Source organism: Lepisosteus oculatus, chromosome 9 (genome assembly GCF_040954835.1).
Source record: "Lepisosteus oculatus isolate fLepOcu1 chromosome 9, fLepOcu1.hap2, whole genome shotgun sequence".
NCBI lineage: Eukaryota > Metazoa > Chordata > Actinopteri > Semionotiformes > Lepisosteidae > Lepisosteus > Lepisosteus oculatus.
Window position 1 is genome coordinate 9423968 of NC_090704.1, and position 25870 is coordinate 9449837.

The 25870-nt window shown below is 34.0% G+C and overlaps 1 protein-coding gene across 1 annotated transcript in view; it reads left to right on the forward strand.

Moving 5' to 3' along the window:
* LOC102688311 (dihydropyrimidine dehydrogenase [NADP(+)]) overlaps window positions 1–25870 on the forward strand; it is a 201412-nt gene that overhangs the window by 61600 nt on the left and 113942 nt on the right. The window contains exons 6-11 of the mRNA XM_006634975.3: window positions 1137–1327; window positions 2829–2910; window positions 3466–3553; window positions 16916–17023; window positions 19843–20012; window positions 23510–23720. Coding sequence (XP_006635038.2) covers window positions 1137–1327; window positions 2829–2910; window positions 3466–3553; window positions 16916–17023; window positions 19843–20012; window positions 23510–23720 — 850 coding nt within the window. The remainder of the gene's footprint in view (window positions 1–1136; window positions 1328–2828; window positions 2911–3465; window positions 3554–16915; window positions 17024–19842; window positions 20013–23509; window positions 23721–25870) is intronic.

The window sequence follows — 25870 nt, forward strand, 5'->3', positions numbered from 1 at the left end:
AGTTCTTTTTTCCTGCTCCCCATTGTTGCTGTGACTTATTATACATTTCTGGCTACATTGCAGCTCCTGTTTCCTTAAATGTGAAAGGTCATTGTGTTTATCAGGCTGATAATTAGAATTAGCCCCAGGAGTGGAGAGCTATGAGAATCCAGCTTCAGTTACTGTTACTGTCTTAGCCGGTTTAGAAACAGTGATAAAGTTATTCATTCTTTTGAAACAGTGAGACGTATGGTATTTCCTTTTAGCGCTAATCAGTTGCTGACTGAAGGAAGCCACAGGTAAGTATAAGTGCCTTTGACAGTCTGTCTTACCTTGTTTTCTAATCCAAACACAGAACCTCTCAGTTATTCACACAGAACATTAAGCCAGAGTAGGTTTAGTCTTTGCACCCAAAGTTTTAGATTTTAGAAATAACATGCGTTATTGTTTTATTAATTAATGAAATAATTATTTTCTGTATGTACATCCACTTCCCTCTTTGTAATAAATGTAGTTGCAGCACTACGACCACCTTTCCACATTATAGTACTTAATGATGTTGATGTCTGGGCAAAGGTGAAAATGTACAGATCAAAGGTTAAAGCACTGGTCAACTTTACAATGCTCAAACCAAGCAGTGAAATGCTGCATTAGTGCTGCATGTTCTAGCCAAAATGCCTACTGAGGCATCAGCAATAGATTGGGTTTGGATTAATTAAAGATATTTTTTGTTCAGATTTAAATTAAGCACACAAAAGTATACTAATTTATACCAAGCATGCATATACTTGCATGAATTAAATTGTGTACCAACAAGGATATTTCCATATTTAAATAATGTATTGAAAGACTGCTTGTGTGGGTAAATAATAATAAGTATAAACATGTTCAATATACAGTGTGGTGAATAAACCTGGCACATCAATGACCATCACTTGCTGATGTATTTTACAGATTTACAGATACACATACAGTATCAAACATAGGTTAATATACATTACAAACTAGAGAAGGCCATTTGGCCCATAGGTGTTTTCTACCCTTTTTTCCTTTAGGAAAACAAATATATTTTTGTCACTGTAAACTTTTGTTAGTACATCTTTAAAAATGAAAAAAATATATATTTATATGTTTCAAACTCACCCTTCCATTTCTAGATATTCAGCACAATGGGGATCCCTCAGATCAGAAATCCCAACCTGTCAGACAAAATGCATGAAAGCTTTCACACCAAGATAGCCTTGATTGGCTGTGGACCTGCCAGTATTAGCTGTGCTTCTTTTTTGGGGCGACTGGGCTATGATGACGTCACCATATTTGAAAAACAGAAATACGTTGGTGGTTTAAGGTAAGCACATCCTGATCTGTACAGAACCTACAGGTCATTCATTTTTTTCCACAGAAAAATAATTGTGTAATTTCTGAAATAGGAGCTTTGATCAGTGTTTTATTCAAATGACATTTTTCTGTATTAATTGTATAAGGAGTCCATTTCATCTGTACATTTGAAACGCAAGAAATTAATAAAACCCTTTCCATTTTTGCATGCATGGATGACCTTTGCTTCGCACAGACGTCATCTATAGGGATTATTATTAAAGCACTTTTAATTGAAAGACACTAAAGTATTTTCAGCTATATTCATGCCACATCTTTTCAGTCATGCATTGATATCATAGTCATCATAAGATCCTACTGTGACTTCAAAACAAGGACTGACATTACACACATTTAAGATATTCCTATTCTTATTATCAAAATTCTGTCATGAATGATGTCCTTCATAGCAGTAACTGCCAAAGGATTACCTTGGTATATACATGTCATAAGGTGGAGATTCAGTGAATGCCATGAAATATATATTTTTTTTAATCTTGCTTATTTTGAGAGAATAGTGTTCACTAGAGTTCATTTAGCACTCTTGATTTATTTGTTTAGACAGGTATGAAATGTCACAAGTATTTGTTCATACTTGAGTGTACAGCAAATGGGAAAAAAAAGTCTTCGCTCAGGTGAAAGGAAATCTCTGCCTTTCTTCATTCTGAAAGTCAGGCACTAGCAGTCAGAATATTTCACCTGTCTTCATTTTTAAATGTAGAGCCGTTTGCTAAAAACTGATTTTTTTTTCATTTCTCCTGACAGTCAATACAGAACAGTTTTGATTTTTCAGTTGCTTTCTTGTTGTGTGGTTAATTTTTAGGTTTGACATCATTACCAAACATAACAGGTGCATATTGATGTCTGTGTATATTTTTCTTTTAGGTTATTTAAAGAAAGCAAGCTAATCTTTAAATTTATGGTTTACTGCAGCTTTAAGTTTTAGGAGAGATTATCAGGTCATTGGCCATCATATCTCTGTGTTTGATAGATGTCTGAGGCTGATATTTATAGCTGTCAATATTTATGGTGTAATCATGAGAGCATCTATTCTTTAGCTGTTGAAGGACTGTGTGCGTAACGCTTTGATATATCAATATAATTAATATTTAAGAAGGTCAATTATTATGGATAAATTGTGTTATAATTTCTCATACTTTTCCTTCAAAAAAGAATTGTATGATGCAGGTAGTTTTTTGTAACCATAATTCCTTATTTATACATTTCCTGTATATTTTGATAATTGATCAAAGAAATCAAGTTACAATGTTCCTTTGATATTATACTGGTTATGAGCATTAAGGTAGAAGTACTGTTTAAAGAATAAAACATTTTTTTTTTGTCAATGGAAAGATAAAGAAGGAGATTTAATTAATGGATGAAAATTTGCTTTCATCTAGGCTATCAGACATTTCTTTAACACTGACGTCTGTCCGACAAGTTCCTGTTTTTTTTTCCTCTTCTGTCTGCAGCACTTCTGAGATCCCCCAGTTCCGACTGCCCTACAATGTGGTGCAATTTGAAATTGAGCTTATGAAGAACCTGGGTGTAAAGGTAATGAAATCCATGACCTGCCTTCTGAATGGAAGAATTAAGAATGAATTGGGGCTTAGAAAAGATTAACAGCAAAATGTCACACGCATTAATAAAGAACAATTAAAAGCTGCATTAGGAAAAGAGCAAGAAAGATGCTCCTTCTCGCTCTGGGCATTTGTCTGTCTGTTGTTTGAATGCCACTCTTCTGAGAAAGGGCAATCAATACTTCTCATCCGGCACACCTGCATGTGATTAATTTTGTGGGAAAAACAAATTCCTAACATTGCTTGGGGGGTTCTGCAGCGTACCAAAACCATACAAATTTCTTTTCCATTCCTTGTTATAGTGTTGTTTTAGGTTTATTCACTTTGAAAAATAAATTGTATTAAATTTCTTCCAATTAGTTTAATTCATAAAGAATGAGTTGAAGTAAATTGAAATAACATTGAATAAATTCACTTTATATCCATAGTTAATTATAAAAGTCTCACTCTAAACTGGATGTAGACTCATTGTGTGAACACAAAGTTTGTCAAGGTACAAGAGAGTTTTTTATCTCTTTTTTTTCCATAGGTAGTTTGTGAGAAAGGTCTTGGCTATGATCAAATGACGCTAAGCTCTTTAAAAGAAGAGGGATATGAAGCAGTCTTCATTGGAATGGGTCAGTTTTTATCTTCAAGGTTTGGTTAGAAAAAAACACCTGATTAAAATTTTATTGACTTCTGCATTTTAAAGTGATATAATTACCATTCGAAGAGTTCATTTCATTTACACGTGTTAGTTTATTATAATATGTATGTCAGCCCAGGTGTGTGTACAGACTAGTACTCTGTTGTTGTCAATTTTAAATTTTCTTGAGAATAATCTTTCTTAAACGGCTGTATACTTAGATACTCGTTATATACTTAGATACACTGGTACCATTTACAGTAGAGGCACAAGGTTATGTTCCATGACATGGGTTGATCCTTTCAGTAAGAGCAAATAGTACTGTATGTGTTTCACCTCTAAGTTGAAAGACACCAGTTAAGGTTAATTTATGTTTATGTGCCTTCCAGAATACACATTTTTGAATACAACTTAATATAATCTTAAATCATTGGGGGGGTTCTGGCAAGTAAGAAAAAGTATTGTAATACTAACATACTGTATAGTATGTGCATGGAACGATTAACTGTTGCGAGCGGTGTGAAGAACCCTATGCAGGTCAGGTAGCGAACGAGTCCAGTAGGGCAAGGTGAAGATGGACTCCGGTGTGCAGGCAGGGTCATATCCATGAGGCAGTAAGAGAGTGTGATCAAATCCAGAGGGCGAGATGAAGACGTAGTTGGGTATGCAATCAGTGTCGTTCCCAGGAGGCTTGAAGAAGGGAATCGCAAGGTTTCAAAGGTAGGAGCTAGGAAAACAGAAGACTGTTTAATACCAAGCAGTGAAGTGAAGGTCGAGGAGGTTTACTCAGCAGGTGCGGTGGGAAGCGAGAGACGTGATAGGATGATTAGCTTGTGCGTTGTCGTTTTTGGGAATTGGATCAGGCTGGTGTCTGATTAACAGGGGTGGTGGGAATGCGCCGGCGTTTATCCGAATTATGCGGTTGATTATGTGAGAGCGTGATATTAATGCTCAGTTGTACAGTACTACACATATTGCCCTATTGAATAGACTAGAATTACTGTAGTAGTTCAGGCTGGTAGCTGCGTCAGTGTGCGTAGGCTGCAAAGGAAGTAGTTTTATTCCATGATGAAAAGAGAAAAAATAAAACAACGTTTTGGCTGTGGAGCCTTCTTCGGATGTGGAATTACTGAATATCAGTGATAGGAATGACCCAGCTATGATTTTCTGAGACTTTTAAGTTAAAGCAGTAGCAGACCAGATCTTTTCCTTACTGTTACATACTGTGAGATAGAAGGTGGGTGTAAATGGCCTCACAAGAAGCATTGTTGCTGGTATGAGTATGTCCTGAGTAATGCATAAATTCAAGCAGCCGAAGGATTTTACCTGGTGTGGTTGGCAAATTTAAAAAAACATCAACAGATAACCCAAAATCAAGCCACAAGAACCTGTTGAACTCCATCCCACATGGTGTGCAGGTCTCTGTAAACTTTTATTGCCTGATTGGTTGTGTCTGCATGGGTGTCTGTGAACTTACAGCTGTACTTATGATGTATGGAGGTGGATCCATCATTCTGTATTTGGACAGGTTAGTGCATAGTTTTTTAAAAGTTAGTTTTCCAGTTAGTATGTGCAGTATTTATAGAAAGGTCCAGGTATTTTATAGGTTCATAGATAACTGTTTTAAAATATTCCCATTGTGTCATTTCATAAAGTTCTCCTAATGGGAGCATTAAACAGGATAGGTATCTGACATTATAAAGAGTTTGGAATAGTTACCTTCTGAGAGGAGTGCTGTTCAGCCTGTCTTGTTCATCAGTTTTTAGTAGCTTAATGAGTCAAGAACTCCACCAAGACTCCTGTTGAGTGTTCCCAATTATTTTATATTTAGGATTCCTTTCAAGAGTTTAAAGCTGTTAAATAGGAAGACTGAAATTAAGCTTAGCTGAGTTACTCATAGATGGAGCTACCTGTCTGGTTCCCAGTTCTGGAAAAAAGAGAAAAATTAAGAGGTTGTATTATATCATATAAAATACTATTTTTGCAAAAGATACTGGTATGGGGTTATTAAACACTCAGATTCTGATTTGAAAGACATTTTATAGTTTTATGTTTTCTTTTAAAATTAAGTGATCAATTTATGGTTGTTATGCTTTTCATTATACTCATTTTTAAAAACCTGATGTACAGGTCTTTATTAACTTAGAATTCTGTTTGGAGACAGAGAGGTAAGGAACTTTATATTTGAGTAATATGACTTGGTCTAAGCCATTCTATTTTTGAAAATGCAAGAAAAACCGTCACCATGTATTGATCTGAGAAATTCAAATATTCCTTGAAGGCAGCAGTGTGTTTTCTTTTACAATAATGGAAAAGAAGTCATATAATTTATCATGTTTAAATGTTCTAAGTCTTTTGGTACTGGCATCATAAATATGGAGAGCAGCCTAAAAGTGTTTGCTTTTAATTTCTGTGATTTGCAGGCTTTATAAATGTCATCCTCTGTAGTGATTGACATGCAAATTTCTTACTGGCATGCTCTAAATTTGAAGGCAGTTTGAAAAATGAAGATAAGGACATTGTTCTTGGCCTGTAAGCTGAGAAAACAAGCTTCTAGGTTCAAATTAGTTAGAACCCCTTCAATGTTTACTTGATAGATAAAACTTTGAGGAGCAACCTTTAAGCCTGTGTTCTTTTTAAGTGACATACTACAGTAACACTTGATGTGTTGATGAGCAACAACTGGAATGACTGCTATATTCTCTATGTTTCATTACTAAGGCATGTATTGGTCATTTATCCACTCAGCTAGTTGTGTTTTAGAAAGAAAAAAGTGTTTGGCTCATAGTTTACCCCACAAATAATGTTCTTGCTTCATGATCTCAAAGAATTAGACTTCTTAGTCCCATTTATTTCTTTACATATTTATTTGTTTGTATTATGGAAGTGTTAGGTTGGTATCATAATCCATACAATATTTAATTTGATGGAAGCTTTGTTGCTTACAAATTAGGTGGGATGTATCAATTGTACCTGGAGCCTTATAAAGGAAACACATTAATCTGTGTCTTTGAACTGAACAAGCCTTTGATATAAAAAGAAACAAGCATAAATAACAAAAAAACACAAATCAATAGACAGTAGGGTGTTAAAAGGTCTTTGTTTTAAAGAGAGGTTAATTTGTGAGAAAGACTTTCATATTTTTAATGTAAGTCTGTTTTAATTAGTTATTATCTGTGCCTAGGATGGTGATCAATACTGTAACTGCACAGCATTTAGGGCAACATGTGTTTCAAGTTTGTTAACAGAAACAGAAAAAAGCAAATTTGACTTGTATAACAAAAAATGCAGTTTCTTTCATTTCTACTGTAACTTGTAGTAAGTACCAATGCAAACACCACAGTACAGTGTATCTATTTTGCTATGCAGTTATTTAAACAACAATATTATTGACTTTTTTAGGTTTACTAGTTTTTACTTTTTCCCTTTAAAATAATCTTGTGACAGAAAGTGTTACATTTCTTATTACAGGAATGTACTCAACCAATTTCATTTTAATATACATTTTTTAACGAGAATAAGACTGCTTTTAAAGTTCAGATTCCAGAAATCTGAAAGGGTTAGAAATCAATTGGTCTCCATTATTCTTATTTTTTAATGTACTAGTAGACATAAATGTATCACATTACAATAGCACTTTTAGACAAAATGAAAGCTGTGAAATGTAACATTAAAGAATCGAGTCTCATGTTGCTTATTACATTTCATGATATTGGCTTGACTTTAATGATATTCACTGATACTAGCTCCAGGAAACCTGGATACTCTTAAATGGAAATAGTCCCAGTCTGTATTGTGAAATCTTTAAAGAGATTTTGTAAGTGATACTCTGTATATCAGTTTTGTTGCAATAATTTTATACTGGCAGTACTTCAGAAACCTTTACCCTGTGTTGAACTGCAATACAGAAAATATTTAAATATTCAATTTAGTGTTTCTCAGTCTTATAAATGCAGTGATAGATGTTGTGAGATACATAAAAACAACAACAGCAATTAAGTATTTAGGAGGCAAACAGTACATAGTAGTGTATAGATGATTATCATAAGTTAATAGGTACCCAGAACTGAAAGAACATATTCCTAGTAAGTGCAATATTTATTGGTGTATGCCCGCATATTAGCATGTTCAAAGGAATGCATTATCCAATATGAAAAGATGTGTTAATAAATAATAAATTAATGTTTTTTTGAAGAGCTACAGTATTTATGACAAGTTTTGGATTAACCCAAAATTAGCTAGTTGAAGGCCAGTCATCAGACTGTAGGACACATAAGAACAATTGCGTGCAAGAAACAGGATTATCGTGGTGTCTCAGGAAGCAAAGTCAAGGAGATTTCTGAGTTAGCATAGCAGAGACAAAGGAGAGCATGTTTCCTGACATCCCTCCAAAATGTTCCATGATGTGTTTGAGAATCCTTGACTGTAGAGTGATACCCAAATGCTCCTACATGCTCCTGGAAGAGAACATTATTAAAGTACTGTAGCTTTATCAATTCGAGACAACCTATACATACTGGAATCTAGGAGGTTCATGTCCAGTGGTGTTGTAAGGCTTACTCTCCATAAACAGTACGAAGTATAATACTGCACTCTTTCATAAGATGCTCATTGTTATGGGACACATTCCTGACTTACTGTACACTGTGTCACAATAAAAAATCAACAGTATTTCCCATTATTATCTGTTCTTCACTGCAATCTCAAGATTCATATAGTAATTCACTAATTCACTGTGCATAGTTTCAAATAATGTAAATTGTAATCCCCAAATTCACTAATATTTAAGAAGAAAATCAGTCTCTGAACAGAGAATCACCCTTCTTTTTGACTCCCTAATATGTATACCATGAGTTGTTTTACTGTACAGTATGTGTCTCTACAGTCCTTGTTTTAGTCTCTGTTATGTTGTCTTTGGGCTTCGAGGATTTTCATGAACAGTTATGTCCTACTAATGTCCCAGAACTAAGTCTGCAGTGCGGCCCTTTCAAAGTAAATCAGTTTTGATGAACCTCTTTGTTGTGGCATGCTGATGTAATGAGAGTGGATGTAATGTTACCTGTTCTTACATCAAGCAGTCATGTAACTGCTATGGCCTTTTTAAAGCACAGCAGGTGGCTATTTACTGTCTGTCCTCTGTGTTCCTGAGGTCTCACAAAAATGTCTTTAAGAGGGATTTTATTTTAGATTGTTGACTTTGTGAAAGGCAAACACTGTTCATTATTTTTATTTACAGTATATTGAAGTCATAATATTTTTCTGTTTTACTTTGAAAGTTATCTGACTATATGTTTATATAATTTACAGTTAGACATACAGATAAAAAGGTCTCTGTGGAAACGAGAAATACTGATTGAAGAGATGCAAAAGTCACTATGTATTTACAGTGTCTAATAATATTCCAAAGTGAGACTCTGTGTTATTCTAGTAAGTTTAATGAGTATCCTTCTTTCTATTGAAAAGAGCAATTATCACTATTGGAGCCTTTATGTTCAGTCATATTATATATAGTGTGCTTATACTGTACATACTTTAACAATATACCCTTTATGCCTTTTCATCTCTGTGCAATTCATAAGGTTCAGAGGGTCAGGGACTTACTAGTGAATGAAAGTCAAAACTAAAAATGAAGTACTATTCCTTTTTTGCATTGGGCACTGATAGATACTGATAATGCTTGATTAATGAGCAGAATTCTAGCTGAGAGTGAAAACATCTGTAACAGATGATTTATTATTTCAAAGGTATTGCCTGCTCACTGTATCTCCACAATTTAAGTATCTGCATCAGAACAAAATAAATGAGATGCAACATGTGAAAAATGAAAGCACATTACTTATAAAGGAGGTGTCAGAAGAAGGGTGTTATAGTTAAAATACACTTTGTCATGAGGTTTTTTGATTTGGTCCTGAATACAAATGACTGTTCTGGTTTATAAAACCAACAGTGAAAGATTCTGGCATCTATCAGCTGAGACAGAGATGAGGGCAAAGTTAATGTGCTGTAACTTTGCTTAGAAATACTGTGCAATCTTTAACATTCTCTGAGCAGCAGACATGCAAGAAAGGCAGTCTTTCAATGAGAAAAATGTATTATTATTTTTTAAAGCAATAAATTGTACATTAAGAAGTGTCCGGTTAACTTGCCAATATTCTGTGCAGGATATATAGAGCCATTCTCTACTATATATTATTAGCCCTGTGAAATATAGGAAGTAACATCTCATGTATTTTCAGAGCTAGAGAAAAAAATGAAATCTCAAGCTTGCATAATGTGCGTCTGTTTTATATACTGTATACTATGTAAATTCAATAATATGGTGATATAATGTTTGATTAGTTTTAAGATTGCAATGATATACTGGTAACCCGCCCTATTTAAAGTGAAAATTGTATTTGTTTTGCTTTGTTATTTTGTAGAAGTATGTCTGCAGTTTTCTCATTTTTAATCAATATACTGCAGGTATGTTATCACAGTGCTTTCTGCTGTACATACTGTATGTAACCCAACAATTGTCAGTCTGCATTGAGAATCCAAGTCATAGTCTGTTAACTTACATTTTTAAGTTACTCTTGTTAAATAAACTGAATTTCCAACTCTTAGACCATCAGGCTCAGCATGCACTTAAGATAAGTGTCTTTACTGGTCGAATCACTCAGAAGCCCCAGGGCAGCAATTTTTGATGTTTTTTTCAATCACTTCAGGAGTAATGTGTTTAAAACAATTGAATGACTTTAACTAATGTTCTGCAATTTCTACAGTTCTTAAAGGTTTAAAATTGTACATAATGTGTGTGTGTGTGTTTATACATAGTTGTTTTTTTTATGGTGGAAGGAAAATGGTTGGCATTAGTAATGGTGCACTTCTTTTACTCAGAATGTGTCTATCTTTATATTTTTATTAGACGGAGAGTGTTCCAATTGGTTCCAATTTTAATTGTGCTGTAGGATTTGAATAGCAAGCATTCTGCTGAGTGATACCCTGGAAGAGACACTTTTAGATTACCTACACAACTAATTCCATGATTGATTTTGTACAGTTATTGAATAAAATCAAGGCTGCTACACGGAAAAACATTGCAGATGTAATTTGACAAAATTACTGAACTGAATAGGCTGCATTTAAAACTGTCCCTTACGAAGCAGTGCTGAAATTGTGGAATGTAATTAAATAAAAATAACTCAAATCCATCATGTGAATGGGGGACTTAATGAAAGGTAATGAATGAATTTGTAGCATATTCAAGAAATGTGCTGTAGGCTTAGCAACAGAATTTGAATAGCAACTAGCAAATGTTTTTTCCTTTTTTCAAACTGAATTTGCCTGAGAGACATCACAGTTGAGGGGCTTGTTCGTTTTTGAAGTGATTTTAAAGTTCTTAGTGTAAAGCTTCAGGTGATTTGTTCTATAGTGTTATTTTAGCTGTGTGGTCTCAAATGTTTTCTACGTAACTTTAAACTGTGATTTCAAATTTCACCCCCTTTTTTTTTCTTGTCCAGTGAAGTCTTACTGAGGATTTCTTTTTTTCCAGTTTTAATTTTAGCATTGCAAATAGGTTTCAAAAAGTAAATTGGTGAAGAGAATAACAGTTTCAGGCCTATAGGAAAAGATTGTTAATGCAATTTCACAGTCAAAGATAATACTTGAGGGATGTAAATGAATTTAATGATTTGTGGGGTACATTGTTACTTCTGTTTTAATTAAGAGAAGAAACAACAAATGTCTTCAAAAACATTCATTTTGTCACTGTTAAAAGTGATACAACGTATTAAATTCAGTTGTCAGATACCGATTCTTATCTTAAAATTCCCTGAAAAAGTGTAATTATTTTCTACTCTAATGACCTTGGTGTGCCAGTTTCATCACAAGAAAGTCAATAAGCAAGTTCAAAAATTAAAATTCAGTTAGCTTTGGTGTTTGTATAAAGAAATACCTAGATGGTTTAGATTTACACTTGCAGTCATTTATCTGTCATCATTTAGCTATTCATATTCATATTTTATGAGCTCTCACCCATAAAATAATTTCCCCATTAGACTACAGTGTTATTTACTTTTAAATAGGGCAGTATAGTACAGGGCAGATAACCCTGAGCAGAGCATTATGGTGTTCAAATGGCACTATTTATTAAGCTATGATAACACTAATGTTCTTCTTTGATATATAGCATATGTGACTTCAGCTGATCTTGTAGACAGCCTTAAGGATGTTTCATTGAACATTTAGTATGGCAGCGAGCCAGAATACATTTAGTCTAAACCCAGAAGACAGACTGGTAATGAGGTTGTGATTGATAACCACTGTTTCTTTGGAGAACTTCCTTGGTAAATACATATTTGGCAGTGTGGGGTTAAATATTCCTTAAATCTGTTTCAGCTTTTTTCTTTTATTAATCAAGTTTAAAGACTGGCTACTTACCAATGTAAGTGACTGCCCTCATACTATAGATGGACCCTGTATGAAGAGATAAGTGGGTCATTTGTAAATTGTATTAGATTCCTCTTGTGAAAACACATTTTTTTCTTTCGCTTCATGTGGGAAAAATTTTAGAGAGCATTAACAAAAAAATTAAAGAGATTCTTTTATTTGTGAAACCTCAGTGTTTTTGGTTGCAGATCCACATAAATATAATAAAATGCGTTTTAAAATAAATAATAACCCTCATGGGTGTATAAAATAAACATTTTATTACCAAATTCCACACCTGTATTACCTTTTAGTTTCAAGTCACATGGGTCCCTGTTCATAAACGTGCTGGTGCTAGCTAATTAAACGTTTTGTGTCTGAGAACTTGGATATGAAAGTAATCCATGCCGAGCTTTAGATAATGATCTGTGCAGTTGGGCTAACTAAGAAGCTGATAAGCAGTTTATGAATGTTTAAATGTATAATCAAGAATAAAATCTTCCAATATGACATAACTACCTACTTACTGTATTATCATTATTACATAACATAGTAGCCTGGAATCACAAGGTAAGGAGTTTACTGGCCTGGTTTACTAGGAGTAATGAAAGTTCCCATGTACTGTAGACAGGGATGTTATCCTCATTGTCCTAGCTAAATTTGACTTCATTCAGGATTACGTTCATTTTAATGAAATCAATAGCTAGTAATGTTTCCAGACTTCTAAAGCTGTTTGTGTAAATAAGCAGATTATGTTCCTAGTTTTAAGGGGACTAAAATATTTACTTTTCTTAGCCTGAGTAGTGTCAGAGTAGGAAATTCTGTCGAGTCCAGGGAGGTACCTAGACACTTTTCTTTGGACTGTTTCCAGAGCAGCTATATCTTTTTTTTAGTGGCATCCAAAAGTTTTCCACATTCTGCATCTCAATTTTAATATACCATTTAATTCTTTTTCTTTTAAATATTTAGCCCAATACTATTTTCTTTTCTTTTTCCTACTCTACATCATCTAGAAGATGAAAATTATATGTCACACAAACACCTAAGTCTCCTTTATACTGTTGCTAGCTTCTTCAAACCCAGAGTTTCCCATTTTATATTTATAGTTCATGTTTTTGCATGTAATACTCTGCACAGCTCTATGTTATGTTATCTTCCAGGTGTTTTCCCAGTGTTAATCTCGATCAAAATCTTTTTTTAATTTCCTTTGCAGCTAGCACAGTATTTGCTGATCCCCCTATCTTTGCCTCATCTCCAAATTTGACTAGTTTGCTATGGCAGAATCTAGATCAGCAATATAAACTAGGAATAGCAGTAGTCCTTCTGCTGAGCCCTGTGGTACTCTGCTATTACACCATCTCATTTGGAGTGTTTTCCCCCTTTTGAGATCTTTTTCGAACCTTTACAGCTTATAGTAAAAGGAATGAATGTACAGGTTGTGTAGAAGGAATTTGCAACCTCTTTTATAAAGCAGTACAGTCTGATATCTAATGTGATAACATTTTAGCTGTATTCAACTAGTACTACATCAAGTCACTAAAAAGATTTAGGTGTGTGAAATTCTAAGTTGTGGCCTTTGAGGTTCCATTCTGAGGGTCATAAAGGTCAGTTAAGTGCAAACAGAGTTAAATTGTATGTCATGAACCATGGCACATGGGATGGTGGTTTGAGTTTCAATCATGAATTTTAATGGAGATTCACTTACTGTATGGTCATAAGATAAATGGAGCACATGATTAATAATAGGTTGGTTTAAAGACTAGGTTATGATGTGTGAAATATCGTTTTTTATGTTTAACAATTCTTAAAGTCGTATTATTTTTAATTTAAATATCTCAGAATAACACAATGCATGTGTATAATGCAATCAATTATTGTCAGTTTAAGCATGACCAACTCACTGAAATTACTGTACCTATAGAATAAAACAAGAGGTCCCCTGTTACTGAATTATACTGTAAATAAGTGTGCTGAAAGCATTGATATGTAGAGAAAACACACACAAAAACACACAGCTGGGAAATTATATGTGATATACTGGTAAAATATTGAGTTTCTTTTAATGTTTTGAGTTTATATTTGTGTTATAGAAATAGCAAACACAAATATCATATCTAAGTAATAATCCAGGGTCATAAAAGGCACACTGTCAATAATCTATTAAATTGTACATATCACGCAGGTTAATAGACACATATTACTCAGTTTCACTGTACTGTACAGTATGTTTAAATTTAAATAATTTTTCCAAATTTCTCCTACAGATCAGGATTTGCTCTTACGTTTTCTGAATGTTTATGAATAAGCATGAAGATAATAAGCCACTGTATGCAAGTGTAGAAAATAAAAGCAATATGAACATGTTCCTCACTTAAACATACTTTTGGGATTTGTTCTGAGATCTTTTTTGATAGACAAAAAATAATCAAAGTTTGCACTGGAGGAAAACTGAAATTATCTTTTAAAATTCAAAGAATTTGGAATAAAACTGCATTGTAAATTAAATAACACAGTTACATAGTTACTTAAAACTATTTAGATAGCGTGTTACCATTCCTAACACAATACAGCACTGTATGCACAATAGGTAAAGACTATAAATGGCTCAGTTTAAAGTTTAATTAAAATAAAGCTGGCAGACAAGATGTGTCTCCCTTCTTTTTACAGTATTGCTAACCTAAATGTGCAATATTTTGCTTAGCACAGAATTAAAAAGACCTGCTTAAACATAAAATAATTTGAAATTTGCAGTTTTGAAGAATAGATTTTTGTAAGATGTTTGAATGCTTTGTTAAATAACTATTTTTTACTTTTTTTCATTTTGAAACTCAGCAAAAAGAAATTAAGGGCACCTCACTTTTAGTTTCAGTCTATTGTATGTTCATCTGTCTGTTTCTGTCTTGTTATTGTATTTAAGCAAATTATTTTTAATTGTCAATTATCTGGTGAACATTTGTAGAGTTTCATTTAATTTAGTCAATCACAAAACCTACCAGTTTTTAAGTAAAAACAATTGTTTTGTAGTGTTAATGACACATTTTATGTTTTATTAGTTAATGCCAGTGAAATCAACATTGTAAGACAAAGTCTCAATGAGATGCTCATTTATTAAAAAGAAATCAAAGATCTTTTAAATCTTAATGTTCTTTGAGGTGGGTTATGAACAGCTAAGATCTCTCTTGTCTTCCATTTCTAAACAAATGTGAGAAAAGACAAGAGTTCAGTCTGAAATAAAATAGTAGCTCATCCTTAACTCTTGTAATGCAATTTCTTGTGAAATTGTAATGATTTCACCTCCACCCTCAAGTTAATTAACATTTATGGATTGCACACAAAACAACTAAATATTTAATCAGCTTCATCTCCAGTGTCAAATGAGAAGAGAAAAAATACGAAAGTTTAAATTAACTTTCAGAGAATGAACTCATGATCCAGATTACTAGGTGTTGTAGGTACTCAGCAGACAGATTGTCCTGAATAAATTATTTTTTAACTAGTAGATTTTGCTATTGCAAATAACTAGTAATATTTGCTATATTTTTGTAATTAAATACATTTGTATACATATATATCATTCATACTAGAAATTAAAACATGTAAGAGGATAGCACAAAAAGAAATGAAAATACATATTCCCCCAAGATCCTCCTTTGCACCATTTCTAATAGTTATCTAAACTACATACTGAATAATGTGAATGGAGAGAGAGAGAAAGCAGCTGTTTGAATTAATTCTTCCATTTTCACTGCCGACATAAATCTAAAACATCCTCCATAAATGAATTCAGAAAAGGAAGGGAGGGGGTTTAGTTGTTGTGGGTGGTGGGTATAGGATTGTCGTCGTTGTTGGTAGGGGGGGGGGGGCTGTGTTGTTTTATTCCTGGTCAGGAAATTAAAATTGATCACAGCAGACACGAGGGAGTAGGTTGTAGTATCAGAGCTCAATGTGGTTAACGAGGATAGGGCAAGGCTTGCATTCTGCTCAACTGTGCACTTACAAGTTACACATATTATTGATTATGGAGGTTACAGTGAGTTGGTCAGACAGCACTAGCCTGTTAACTCTTTCTGAGGGACCCTGGCTCTGGGGGACCAGAGAACAGGTAGCTGTAGACCTCAAGCACCTGGACAGGAGATATACCCACTTGTGCTGGCAAGCGAAGCCCATCAGGTAGAAATAATTAATGGATATGTGATAGGTTGCGTCTTCACAGGTCAAACAACAGGCACTGGAAAAGAAGAACTTTAATTGCCAGCCTCACTCAATAGACCCACCGTACAAAATGCATTAATGATAGGTTTTTAGTCTGAGACGTGTGCAGCAGACAGATGAGTGACTGACTGCTTCTTGTTTTGTTTTTTCCTTCCTTACAATTGTTGGATGTTTTTTTTTCTGTCTAAGGGGAAGATAGAGAGGAGCTATTCTACTTTTAAATCCAATTACAGTGAAACGATGACTTTGATTAAAAAACGATCATTGGTTTTCCATTTGCTTTTATGATGTATTCAATCTGATAGGTTTTTATTTCTACAAATTGGTTATGTAAAAGACTTGAAATGCTTTACTGAATGTGTCCCAAAAAATAATAAAAAATATTCAGAATAAAATAAACATGATTGATGAGGTTTATGACAAATCAACCCAAATCTTGATAGATTTGTATAGTTTTGTCATTATTTCCTTTGGTTTATTATTTGAATGTATGTATTTTATCTGAAAACAATTTATTTTTAAGGGTTAATCATAAAGGTTTAAGTTCATTTTGAGTTAGAATTTTAATTCCTGCCTTTTAATTTTCTTTTTAAATGGCTATCTTTATAATTTCCCCAAAATTACTGAAATATAAATTATTTTGTCTAATAAAAGCTATAAAAAAACAATTTCACAGCTAAAAAGTAAATGGCATTATGTGATGTTCAAAGGAATCATTGTCGCAATGTTTGAACAGGTTTGCCAGAGCCAAACAGACACCAAATCTTTGAAGGACTGACAATGGAAGAAGGTTTTTATACTTCTAAAGACTTCCTGCCATTGGTTGCCAAGGCCAGCAAACCAGGTAAAGCTTGACTAAATGTGCTGAAATAAAGAATACAGAATTTAAATTGGAATTCTGCATGTTTTATCTCCAGAAAAGGAGGAAGAAAGTACAGTATAGCGTGTTTAGCAAGAAAGGAACACTGTGTAAGACGCTCTACAAAGAGCTGTCATGCAAAGATTATTTTTTCTCTTTCTTCCATAAAAAAATGTATTTCTCTAAACTGAACTAAAAAAGGGCATAGTTTTGCCCTTCACAATTTATGTTTCAGGAAAACCAATACAACACATCAAATCTTCATTATTTTACTGAAACATGATGTATAGAATTTTGCTAGAATGATAACTCATATCAGTTACCTTTCTAAACCAGATGTGCCATTTGTTTTCTTGTCTATGAGGAAGACATATAATAGATTCTCTGTCAATGTATTTATCAAGAAAGGGACATTTTTGTGTGAGCAAAAAACGTAATGCAATGTGTTCTGAAATCAATTAAGATATATGAAGTTTTTTATTTGCTTGTCTATAGCTCTCGCGACATCAAGAACTGATTTCCTACATTTTAAATAACAATAGGCGAAATGAAATGAATACAGAGCCAAAAAGGCATAAGTGGTCGATTTAACATGGGTAGTAAAATTGTGATTACAGTGGATTTCTGAAATACTTTGTAATGACATTGCTATACTTAAACTCTAAAATACAGGCACAGCTAAAGTGTTTGTACAGTATCTAGCTATTCAAATCAACCTGTAAGATTTTCATCAAATTGTGTGCCCGCATGCATGGAGGGTATAATAAGGTCTACAAGGGAAGAGTGGCTTTAATGTGCTAAATTTCGTCTGATACCAAGGGTAGTGTAGCTCAGATGCCTACCTGAAAATATGATTTCAAATTTGTGAAATGAAAAGCAAAAGAAAAAAGAGCACGTAAAGTTGATTCGTTTTCACAGTGTGGCAGGCTAATTGGACATTACATTGGGCTTTCAGTGTCACCTAGTTAAGAAAAAAGGGCAACTGAAGTATAGAAGCAGTAAGGAAGAAATCAGCAGCAGCACTGGTTAACATGAACGTACTTTATCAAAAGAAAAAGAGTAGCTAATGCTTCTAGAAAAAAAAAACACAACACAGTGGAAATCAACAAAGACAACAGAGACTTGAAAGAGTGGTTACAGTGACTAACAAAACAAAAGCAAAGATGTAGGCTAGCTAATGGCTCCACTGCCACATTCCAGCTATCTCTAGCCTCAGAATATCTCACATCTTTTGCAAAGATATTAAAGCCATGCACTGCAAGGAGTGTGTGAAGTGGTGTCAGATCTGTTATTTCATTCATCCATCCATCATCAGAAAGCTGCTTATTCTTGATAAAGGTTGCTGCAACCCAGAGTCTGTCCCAAAAGACAGTACTACAGCCTGAATGGGACAGTAATACATCGCAGGACACAACAAAGAGACACACAGGGAGAATTTAGGGGCACCAATAAACACAAATAAATAGCATGTCTTTCCAAAACACAACTTCTCCCCAAAACACAGGGAGAAAGCACAGTACAACTTTGACAGAAGGCAGCCCAGCTCCCTCCCCCAGATCTTTGTTCTTTGAAAAAAAAATACTAATTGACTAACATTGTCTCACAGGTTATAAGTATCAGTCGCAGATTTCAGTGTATACTATGTTTGTCTAACAAGCAAGAGAGACAAGTTCTAACCTTACTAAGAGATAAAAGAGAGAGAGATCATATAAAAATATTATTTGAACACACAGAAACATACACAAAGAAACGTTAATTACTGTATATGTTTTCATTTATATCTATATCCACATAGCTTATGTGATTTTGGTGATGATCTTTGTTTACATTTTCCGTAATGGAAATGGATTGTTTTGTTTTTTTCAGACGTGTGGCAACAATTATTTTGGTCAATTTATTTACAACAAACCTACTTTTAGAACAGAAATAAAAAAAAGAATAGGGTAAAAATATTTTAAAAAAGTGATCCTCACCTTTTAATCTTACATCTAAAGAACACAATTTCACCCGTGGATGTGATGATTTATGGCTCAAAATATAAAAACTCAGCTTTCTTTGTTGAAAGGGAAATTCCCCCATAGCGCATCGAATTGAACATGAAAATCACACCGTATATTTTATGTTTAAATTTAATGTCACAATAATTCATGCTAAAGAATATAATAATTCAGTGAAATGTACAGGGTATATATATATGATTTTCATTGCAGAATGTGCTAATAAAAGACTTTGTATGAAGAGATTGTTTCAAAGTTTTAATGTGTGTAGGATGAATAAAGAAAGCTACCGTGCCTTTCAGAGAATAACCTGATAAGTGCTTTACAGTATGTTCCATAACAAATAGTGTGACAGTGGTTCCATTTCTTATAGTAGCCAAGGCTTTTAAAATAGACAAGTTGCAAATGTTCTAGAGATGCCTGCACAGGAAACTGTTGTTTGATTTTAAGTGAGTACAAAACATTTTGAATGATTGGAATGGAGGGGATTTTGATAGATTCAGTGGGATGTGATATCAGATGCTGAAATCAGCTGCATTCAATATACTCTGTAGTCATCCATATCGAAGATAAAGTAAAAGTCGCACTGCTAAAGGTACTGGGTATGAAATTACTTATATGAGGACATTTGAAAAAAAAATAGGAATAAAACTGCCTTTCAATGAAGCAGAATAATTTGATAGTGACATGCTGTGTCTGCAGACTCGAAGATGCAATTTTACACTGCCTTAAGTATTAGTATCTTTTGAACCATTGAGCTGAAATAGTTCCGCAGACAGATTTTTTTTTCTTTCCTTTGTCATTCAGGGATGTGTAGCTGTCGTTCTCAGTTGCCAGTCTTGCATGGCACAGTAATAGTGCTGGGTGCTGGTGATACTGCCTTTGACTGCGCCACCTCTGCATTGCGCTGTGGAGCCCGGCGTGTATTTGTGGTCTTCAGAAAAGGATTTAAAAACATCAGGGCTGTCCCCGAAGAGGTAAAAAGTCAACAGACTCTAACTGGGAAAGCTTATTAATATTTGGTCTGCTGAGCTAATACCACATGAATCAGTTTATTAAGATGTCTCTTAAAGTATCATCAGCACGCCTCGCTGGTGCTTTTCTACAGCTTTATTTCCACAATTATTGTAAAATACTCTTTTTCGAGTTTGGTGTCTGCTGGCGATAATTGCTGAAACCCTTCTCAAGCTGAATAAATGTGGGACCTAACATTACCAGAAAAAGTATGATTAGATTCCCTTAGCAAGAACCATGTTTAAAGGCTGTAAATACTAAGCAGTGCTGACTGTGATTTTATAGTTATTAATATGTTTGTTTTAGTTAATAAAAACTGAACATTATGATTCTCTGACCATTATTTTAAGAAGAGCTTCTAAATCTCAGGAATAGCAGTAAAAATTGTACAAAGCAAAACCATCTTCAGTTGATGTTTTGGATTATATACAGTATGTTTTATTTTTCTAGCAGCTATTTGTGAATGGAATACATACTGCAAGTAATGATACTACATATGTCTTCCTCATTAGGAAACAAAGATTTGATCTGTTTTTCTAGCAAAATGTCACAAAAAACAATAAAAGAAACAATATAATTGAGGAAGGGGGACATCCAGAGTTATAAAATCACTACTGTTTTAATGAAGCAAATTGAAAAAAAAGAAAAGACCAAGTCAGTTTGCTTGGTAGAAAACAGTACTTTGTAACTATAGACAGATACATTTTGCAATTTTTGTTTAAGGATACAGAAACTCTTTATTGAAGATTGAAAGAAAGACCAAGAGGTCTTTTGGTTCTGTGAAATGATTTAGTCATTTAGCTCTTCTTATTTCCTTGTTCTCTCACACTCTTTTTTCTTCTGCTGCATAGACTACTTCTTTCATGAGCACAACAGAATAGGTCCTCTCCAACATGTCATGTCAGTACCAAGCATTTTCAGTTTTGTCTGCATTTTCGCAGACTTATCTTAATAATCTCTCTTGATTCTCATAGATCTTGGTACTCCCAGATTGATGGTTTTTATGTGTCTGCTATATTTAAAAATCGCTGATTACCTCATCTTCCTGAATGGTAGAATTCATTCAGATATGGCTTCACAGTCTTTGGTAAAATAATAGGAACCTCAGCTATTTGGGGGAAAAAAATACTGAAGGACAAGTAATTGAGCAAAAGAATTCCTCAGTGGAATTATAGGGTTGCCATATCATCAGTTTCTACAAGTTTTCCCTAGCTGATTTCACCTATCCGCGCAAAGCTACACAATACAAATTTCCACATTAATGAAGAGGATCTTCAGAGGGCTCTATATACCTCAATCTGAGATAACAAGATCCAAAATTAAAGCAAGACACATATACTGTAGCTTTTGGACTGTGAAGTGTAATCAATTCATTCAATATGTATTGTGTTAAATGGCTGCAAAAGCATTAGCTAAGCTTCAGGTGAAAATTTTCACTGACGACTTAATAGTCAAAGTGTGGCTACGGTTAATAAGAATACAAGTTAATCACATTCTTCTCTGAATTTGGATTTCTTTTAAAATAAAGCATTTATTAAAAGGTTGATATTTTGATATAATAACCGTTTCAGTTATATATAGTTAAAAAATTGATTATAATGTGGCAGTACAGTACATCTGACATTAAATTATTCTGTTTTTGGAAAGTGGCTTTTCTTCTGTGATGTGATTACATTTTCACCTTTTAAAATGTATTAAATATTAACAAGGGTCTGTTAATGTGTTAACACACCTAAAGTCAACTAAGAAACATCAGTGTATTTCCATGCTCTTTATAAAGTGTAAAATCAAAAATATCACTGCATAAGATTTCTCCCAACACCTTCCATACTTGTTAGCAGTGTATGTTATTGATTCAGCTTGGTGTGTTACTTGATCTGTGTTAAAAAAAACAAGGATTATACTGGGAGGAAAGGGCTCAAGGGCTCATGTCTCAAATAAATGTATACCACATAAAAATAAATCTTGTTACATACGCAAAGTTAGAACACCCTTTATACTTTTTAAAGGATCGAAACCCATAACCCAAAATAACAGTATCCTATAGTAAATGCTGCACTATACATAATTAGAGCAAAATTAGTATAGTTAACGGATAGTATTGGTTTTAGACTTGTAGGTGTGCAGTAAGTAGACTTCAATGTGTTCCCAATGATGGACTGGCATCCTGTCCAATGTGTTGCTCCTCCTTCCACCTTATGCTTCTGGGATAGCCTCCTGCTTACCAGGAATAAGAAACTTTTTATGACAATATTACTGTATGTAAAAACATTGATTGCATGAAATTCGCCTGACTAGTGGAGACAAACATTAGGTAAGTTCTAACCACTGTATGTATCAATACTTGTTTCCTACCTTAATAATACCTATTGAAATTTTAACCTGCCTGTTAGTATTTTCATCATGGAATATATCAATAGCAAAGTGCAGGGAATAGAATTGTTTGAATAGGCCCAAATATATTACAAAACAGGCGAGGTCAAAAGGTCCACCTTGCTTATTTAGTTTGTAGTAATTTATTGACCATTGTGTCAGAAAAAATATTGAAAACTGAAAATTCGATATTGTAAGGAAGCCTTTCCAGTTTTGCTCAGTTCAATTAAGTAATGCCAATAATAGATGTACAGTAAAATAGCAACAAAATATTTTACCATAAAAAAGGAGAGAAATCTTACGCCACAGAGATTAATATGATCACAGACAACAGCTGGACTGCACATTTAAACAGTGACAAAGTTTACTACTGTGAAGTTTATTTTTTCACTCTATTTTTACAGAAAAAGATATCCTCCTTAGAAAATTCTCAGACTTAACTGTCCTATCCCTGTAGCATGTTCATTTCTTTCCCTGGATAAAGTACATAGTTAGTGGAAAAACTGGAAAGCCTGGTGTACCTCTGAAACATTTTTTTCTGCCCATTAGGTGGCTTCAGGGCTTTGTTTCCAATACTGTAGTCCCGCCAAACTCTCATCAGATTTGCCACTCTCTGCAAAATGGTGCCAACGGCTTTTTAATTTCCTAATGTGCTTTTGTGTTCCGTTGTGGGATGGTTGAGAGAAGCAACTCTGATTATCAAATTCAGCCTACAGAACAGTGATGAGATTGCAATGCCGCTCAAACAATTGGGTTTGGCTACACTGCTGAAAAGGTCACAAAGTGATACAGTATAATGCAGTTTTTAAATGTCGAGACAAAAAAAACCCAAACAATAAAACCCATTATCAATAGAACATCTGCCTTTTAATTTGTTTCTGTTTGGAGAGATGAATTCACATTTGTATAAGAAGACATTTTCAACTTGTGAAAACATGTACATTTCTGGATTTGAAAAAAAAAACACTTTCTTGTAAGCTAGATGTACTGTACAGTATAAACCCATTTTAGATGTTTGGCCCGTTTTTATTTTATACCGTACATAATATTAAATGACCAAATGTCTTATGTATATGTGTTCTATTAGATGGAACTTGCAAAAGAAGAGAAGTGTGAGTTTCTACCTTTCCTGTCTCCACGGAGAGTTATTAAAAAGGGTGGACAAATCGTCAGCATGGAGTTGTGTCGGACAGAAGAAAATGAAGCTGGTGACTGGATTGAGGATGAGAGCCAAATTGTTCATCTGAAAACAAATTTCATCATCAGTGCCTTTGGCTCAATGCTGAATGACAGAAAAGGTAAGTTTTCATGAGATGTAATAGAGAGAAGTTCAATGACATTTTTGTTCTGCGTTGTTTGAAAGTGGCCTCATGTAACTTGCATGACTCCTTCAGAGAGGCTACAAATAATAGTCTGGCTACAGTCATAATCCCTTGTGACTTGATTCAAAAGACAAAACATGTAAATGTGCATTTGTAAAAGTACATATTACAGTATGTCTTTAGGTTTGAGTTGGGTATCGAAATGGGATTAGGATTATATTTAGCATTAGGGTTAGGTTTATTGTAAGAACATGTGTACCTGATTTTCTTTTGGAAGAATAGTAATAAAGGGTTATGCATGTTCTCAGAATATGCATATAAGCTGTATTGAAGATGGAATTATGAAGGTATTATGCACGTTTCATAAGGCTGAGTTCAATTCAGATGTCACTGCGTAACTTTTGTAACTACCAGACACACTACAGTAGGTTAGTAAACCTTCTTATGTTCTAATGTCCATTAAAGCTTTAAAGTTCCTATAGACAGTGACTTCATACCACTAAACCAGCTCCGTATGATCACCATTTCTGTCAGAGACAGAGGTCTGCATGTCCTTAGATGTTACTCTAGGGTTCTTTGTGACTTCCTGGATGATTTTCCATGTTGTTCTTGAGGAGGTCTTGGCAAGACAGCAAGTAATGGAAAGAATCACTACATTGACTTGAATATTTTCCTTTCTTTTCCCATAATTTTATTGGGGATTCACAAACTTTTTCTCTGCACTGTACATTCCTGTTCATGCAAATACATAATACGTAGTGTGCCTTGTAAAAGTATTCGCCCCCTTCAAATGATGGCCCATTTTGTTTTATTACAAATGATGTGTATGCTTGTTTAACATCAAGAGTAGAGATCTGATGCTATAAAACACATCAATGCATGTATAATTCTAACCACTTCACCCTATAATTAAGACCTAATCTAGATAGCAAAAAATAAATATTGCATTTTAAGCAACTGATATGTTCAAGTTTAGTCAATTGGACAGTTGATGTAAGTGCCTTTTGCTATGATGATTTGAATGTGCATTTGTTTAGACAAGAGCCTCCCATCCCAACCAGAATGAAGGTGGAGGCCAAAATTAGATATACTGTATACAGTATATAGCATTTATAGGATAGTGTACAGTAGTGGTTAGGGATCTTGGCTTGTACATGGAATGGTGAGGGCTCTAATTCAGTTTGGGCCATGAGTCAGTTGAGAGCAAGTAGATGCAAAGAAATCCAAAGATATTTAAACTAGAAACTAGAACTAGTATCCAAAGAAAAAAGATGAGGAATTAAATCAAAAAGAGAACCTAAATGCCAGTGGTTAAATGCAAAACAAGATACAAGATATAGAATATACTGTGTTAACAAGCACTTACAATATAATGTGAAAGAAACAAGTTTAACTTATTTATGGAAAATAATGGTTATTGGATAGAAAACAGAGGAAAGAAAACAAATGTTTTTTTTTTTATTAAGCGCGTAGCACAGGGATCCGTATTAGGTCCAATGGTCTTCTTAATATTTATTAAGAATAAGATTCTGGTATAATCAGTTTCGATAATGATGCTCAATTAGGAGGGTTAGGAAAAACTGCCAGAGCTGCAAAATTGAAAAGGACTCAGGATTTGGTAAACACCTGGCAGATCACTTTTAATGTACTTAAACAGGGAGTTTTACTTGCACATACAGTAGCAAATACAGAAACTATATGGAAACATCGATTTTGAAGACGTTTGGTTTGAAAAAGTCTTCCTTTTAATGTTTCGTTACATCTTTCAGACAATGTGGGAAAGCACAAAACACCCCAAAAAATGTTAGGATCCATAATTAAAATTACTGTATACTGTGCTAATATAATCAAGGTCTGTACCTTGATTATATTCTGTGTTAAAATTATGTAAGGCACTGGTAAGACCTCATTCAGAATATTGTGTACAATTTTGTCAATTGTGTCACTATGATACAAAAATGATATTGCTGCTCAGGAATCAGTACAGAGTAGAGCATTCTGGGGCTCAGAGGAATGTTTTGCACTGGGGGGTGTATTTAGTGTTTAGTTATGACTAGGGAACTAATGTACAGAGGGACCTGATTCACATATCCAAACTCCTGAAAGACACTGACAATGTTTTATTC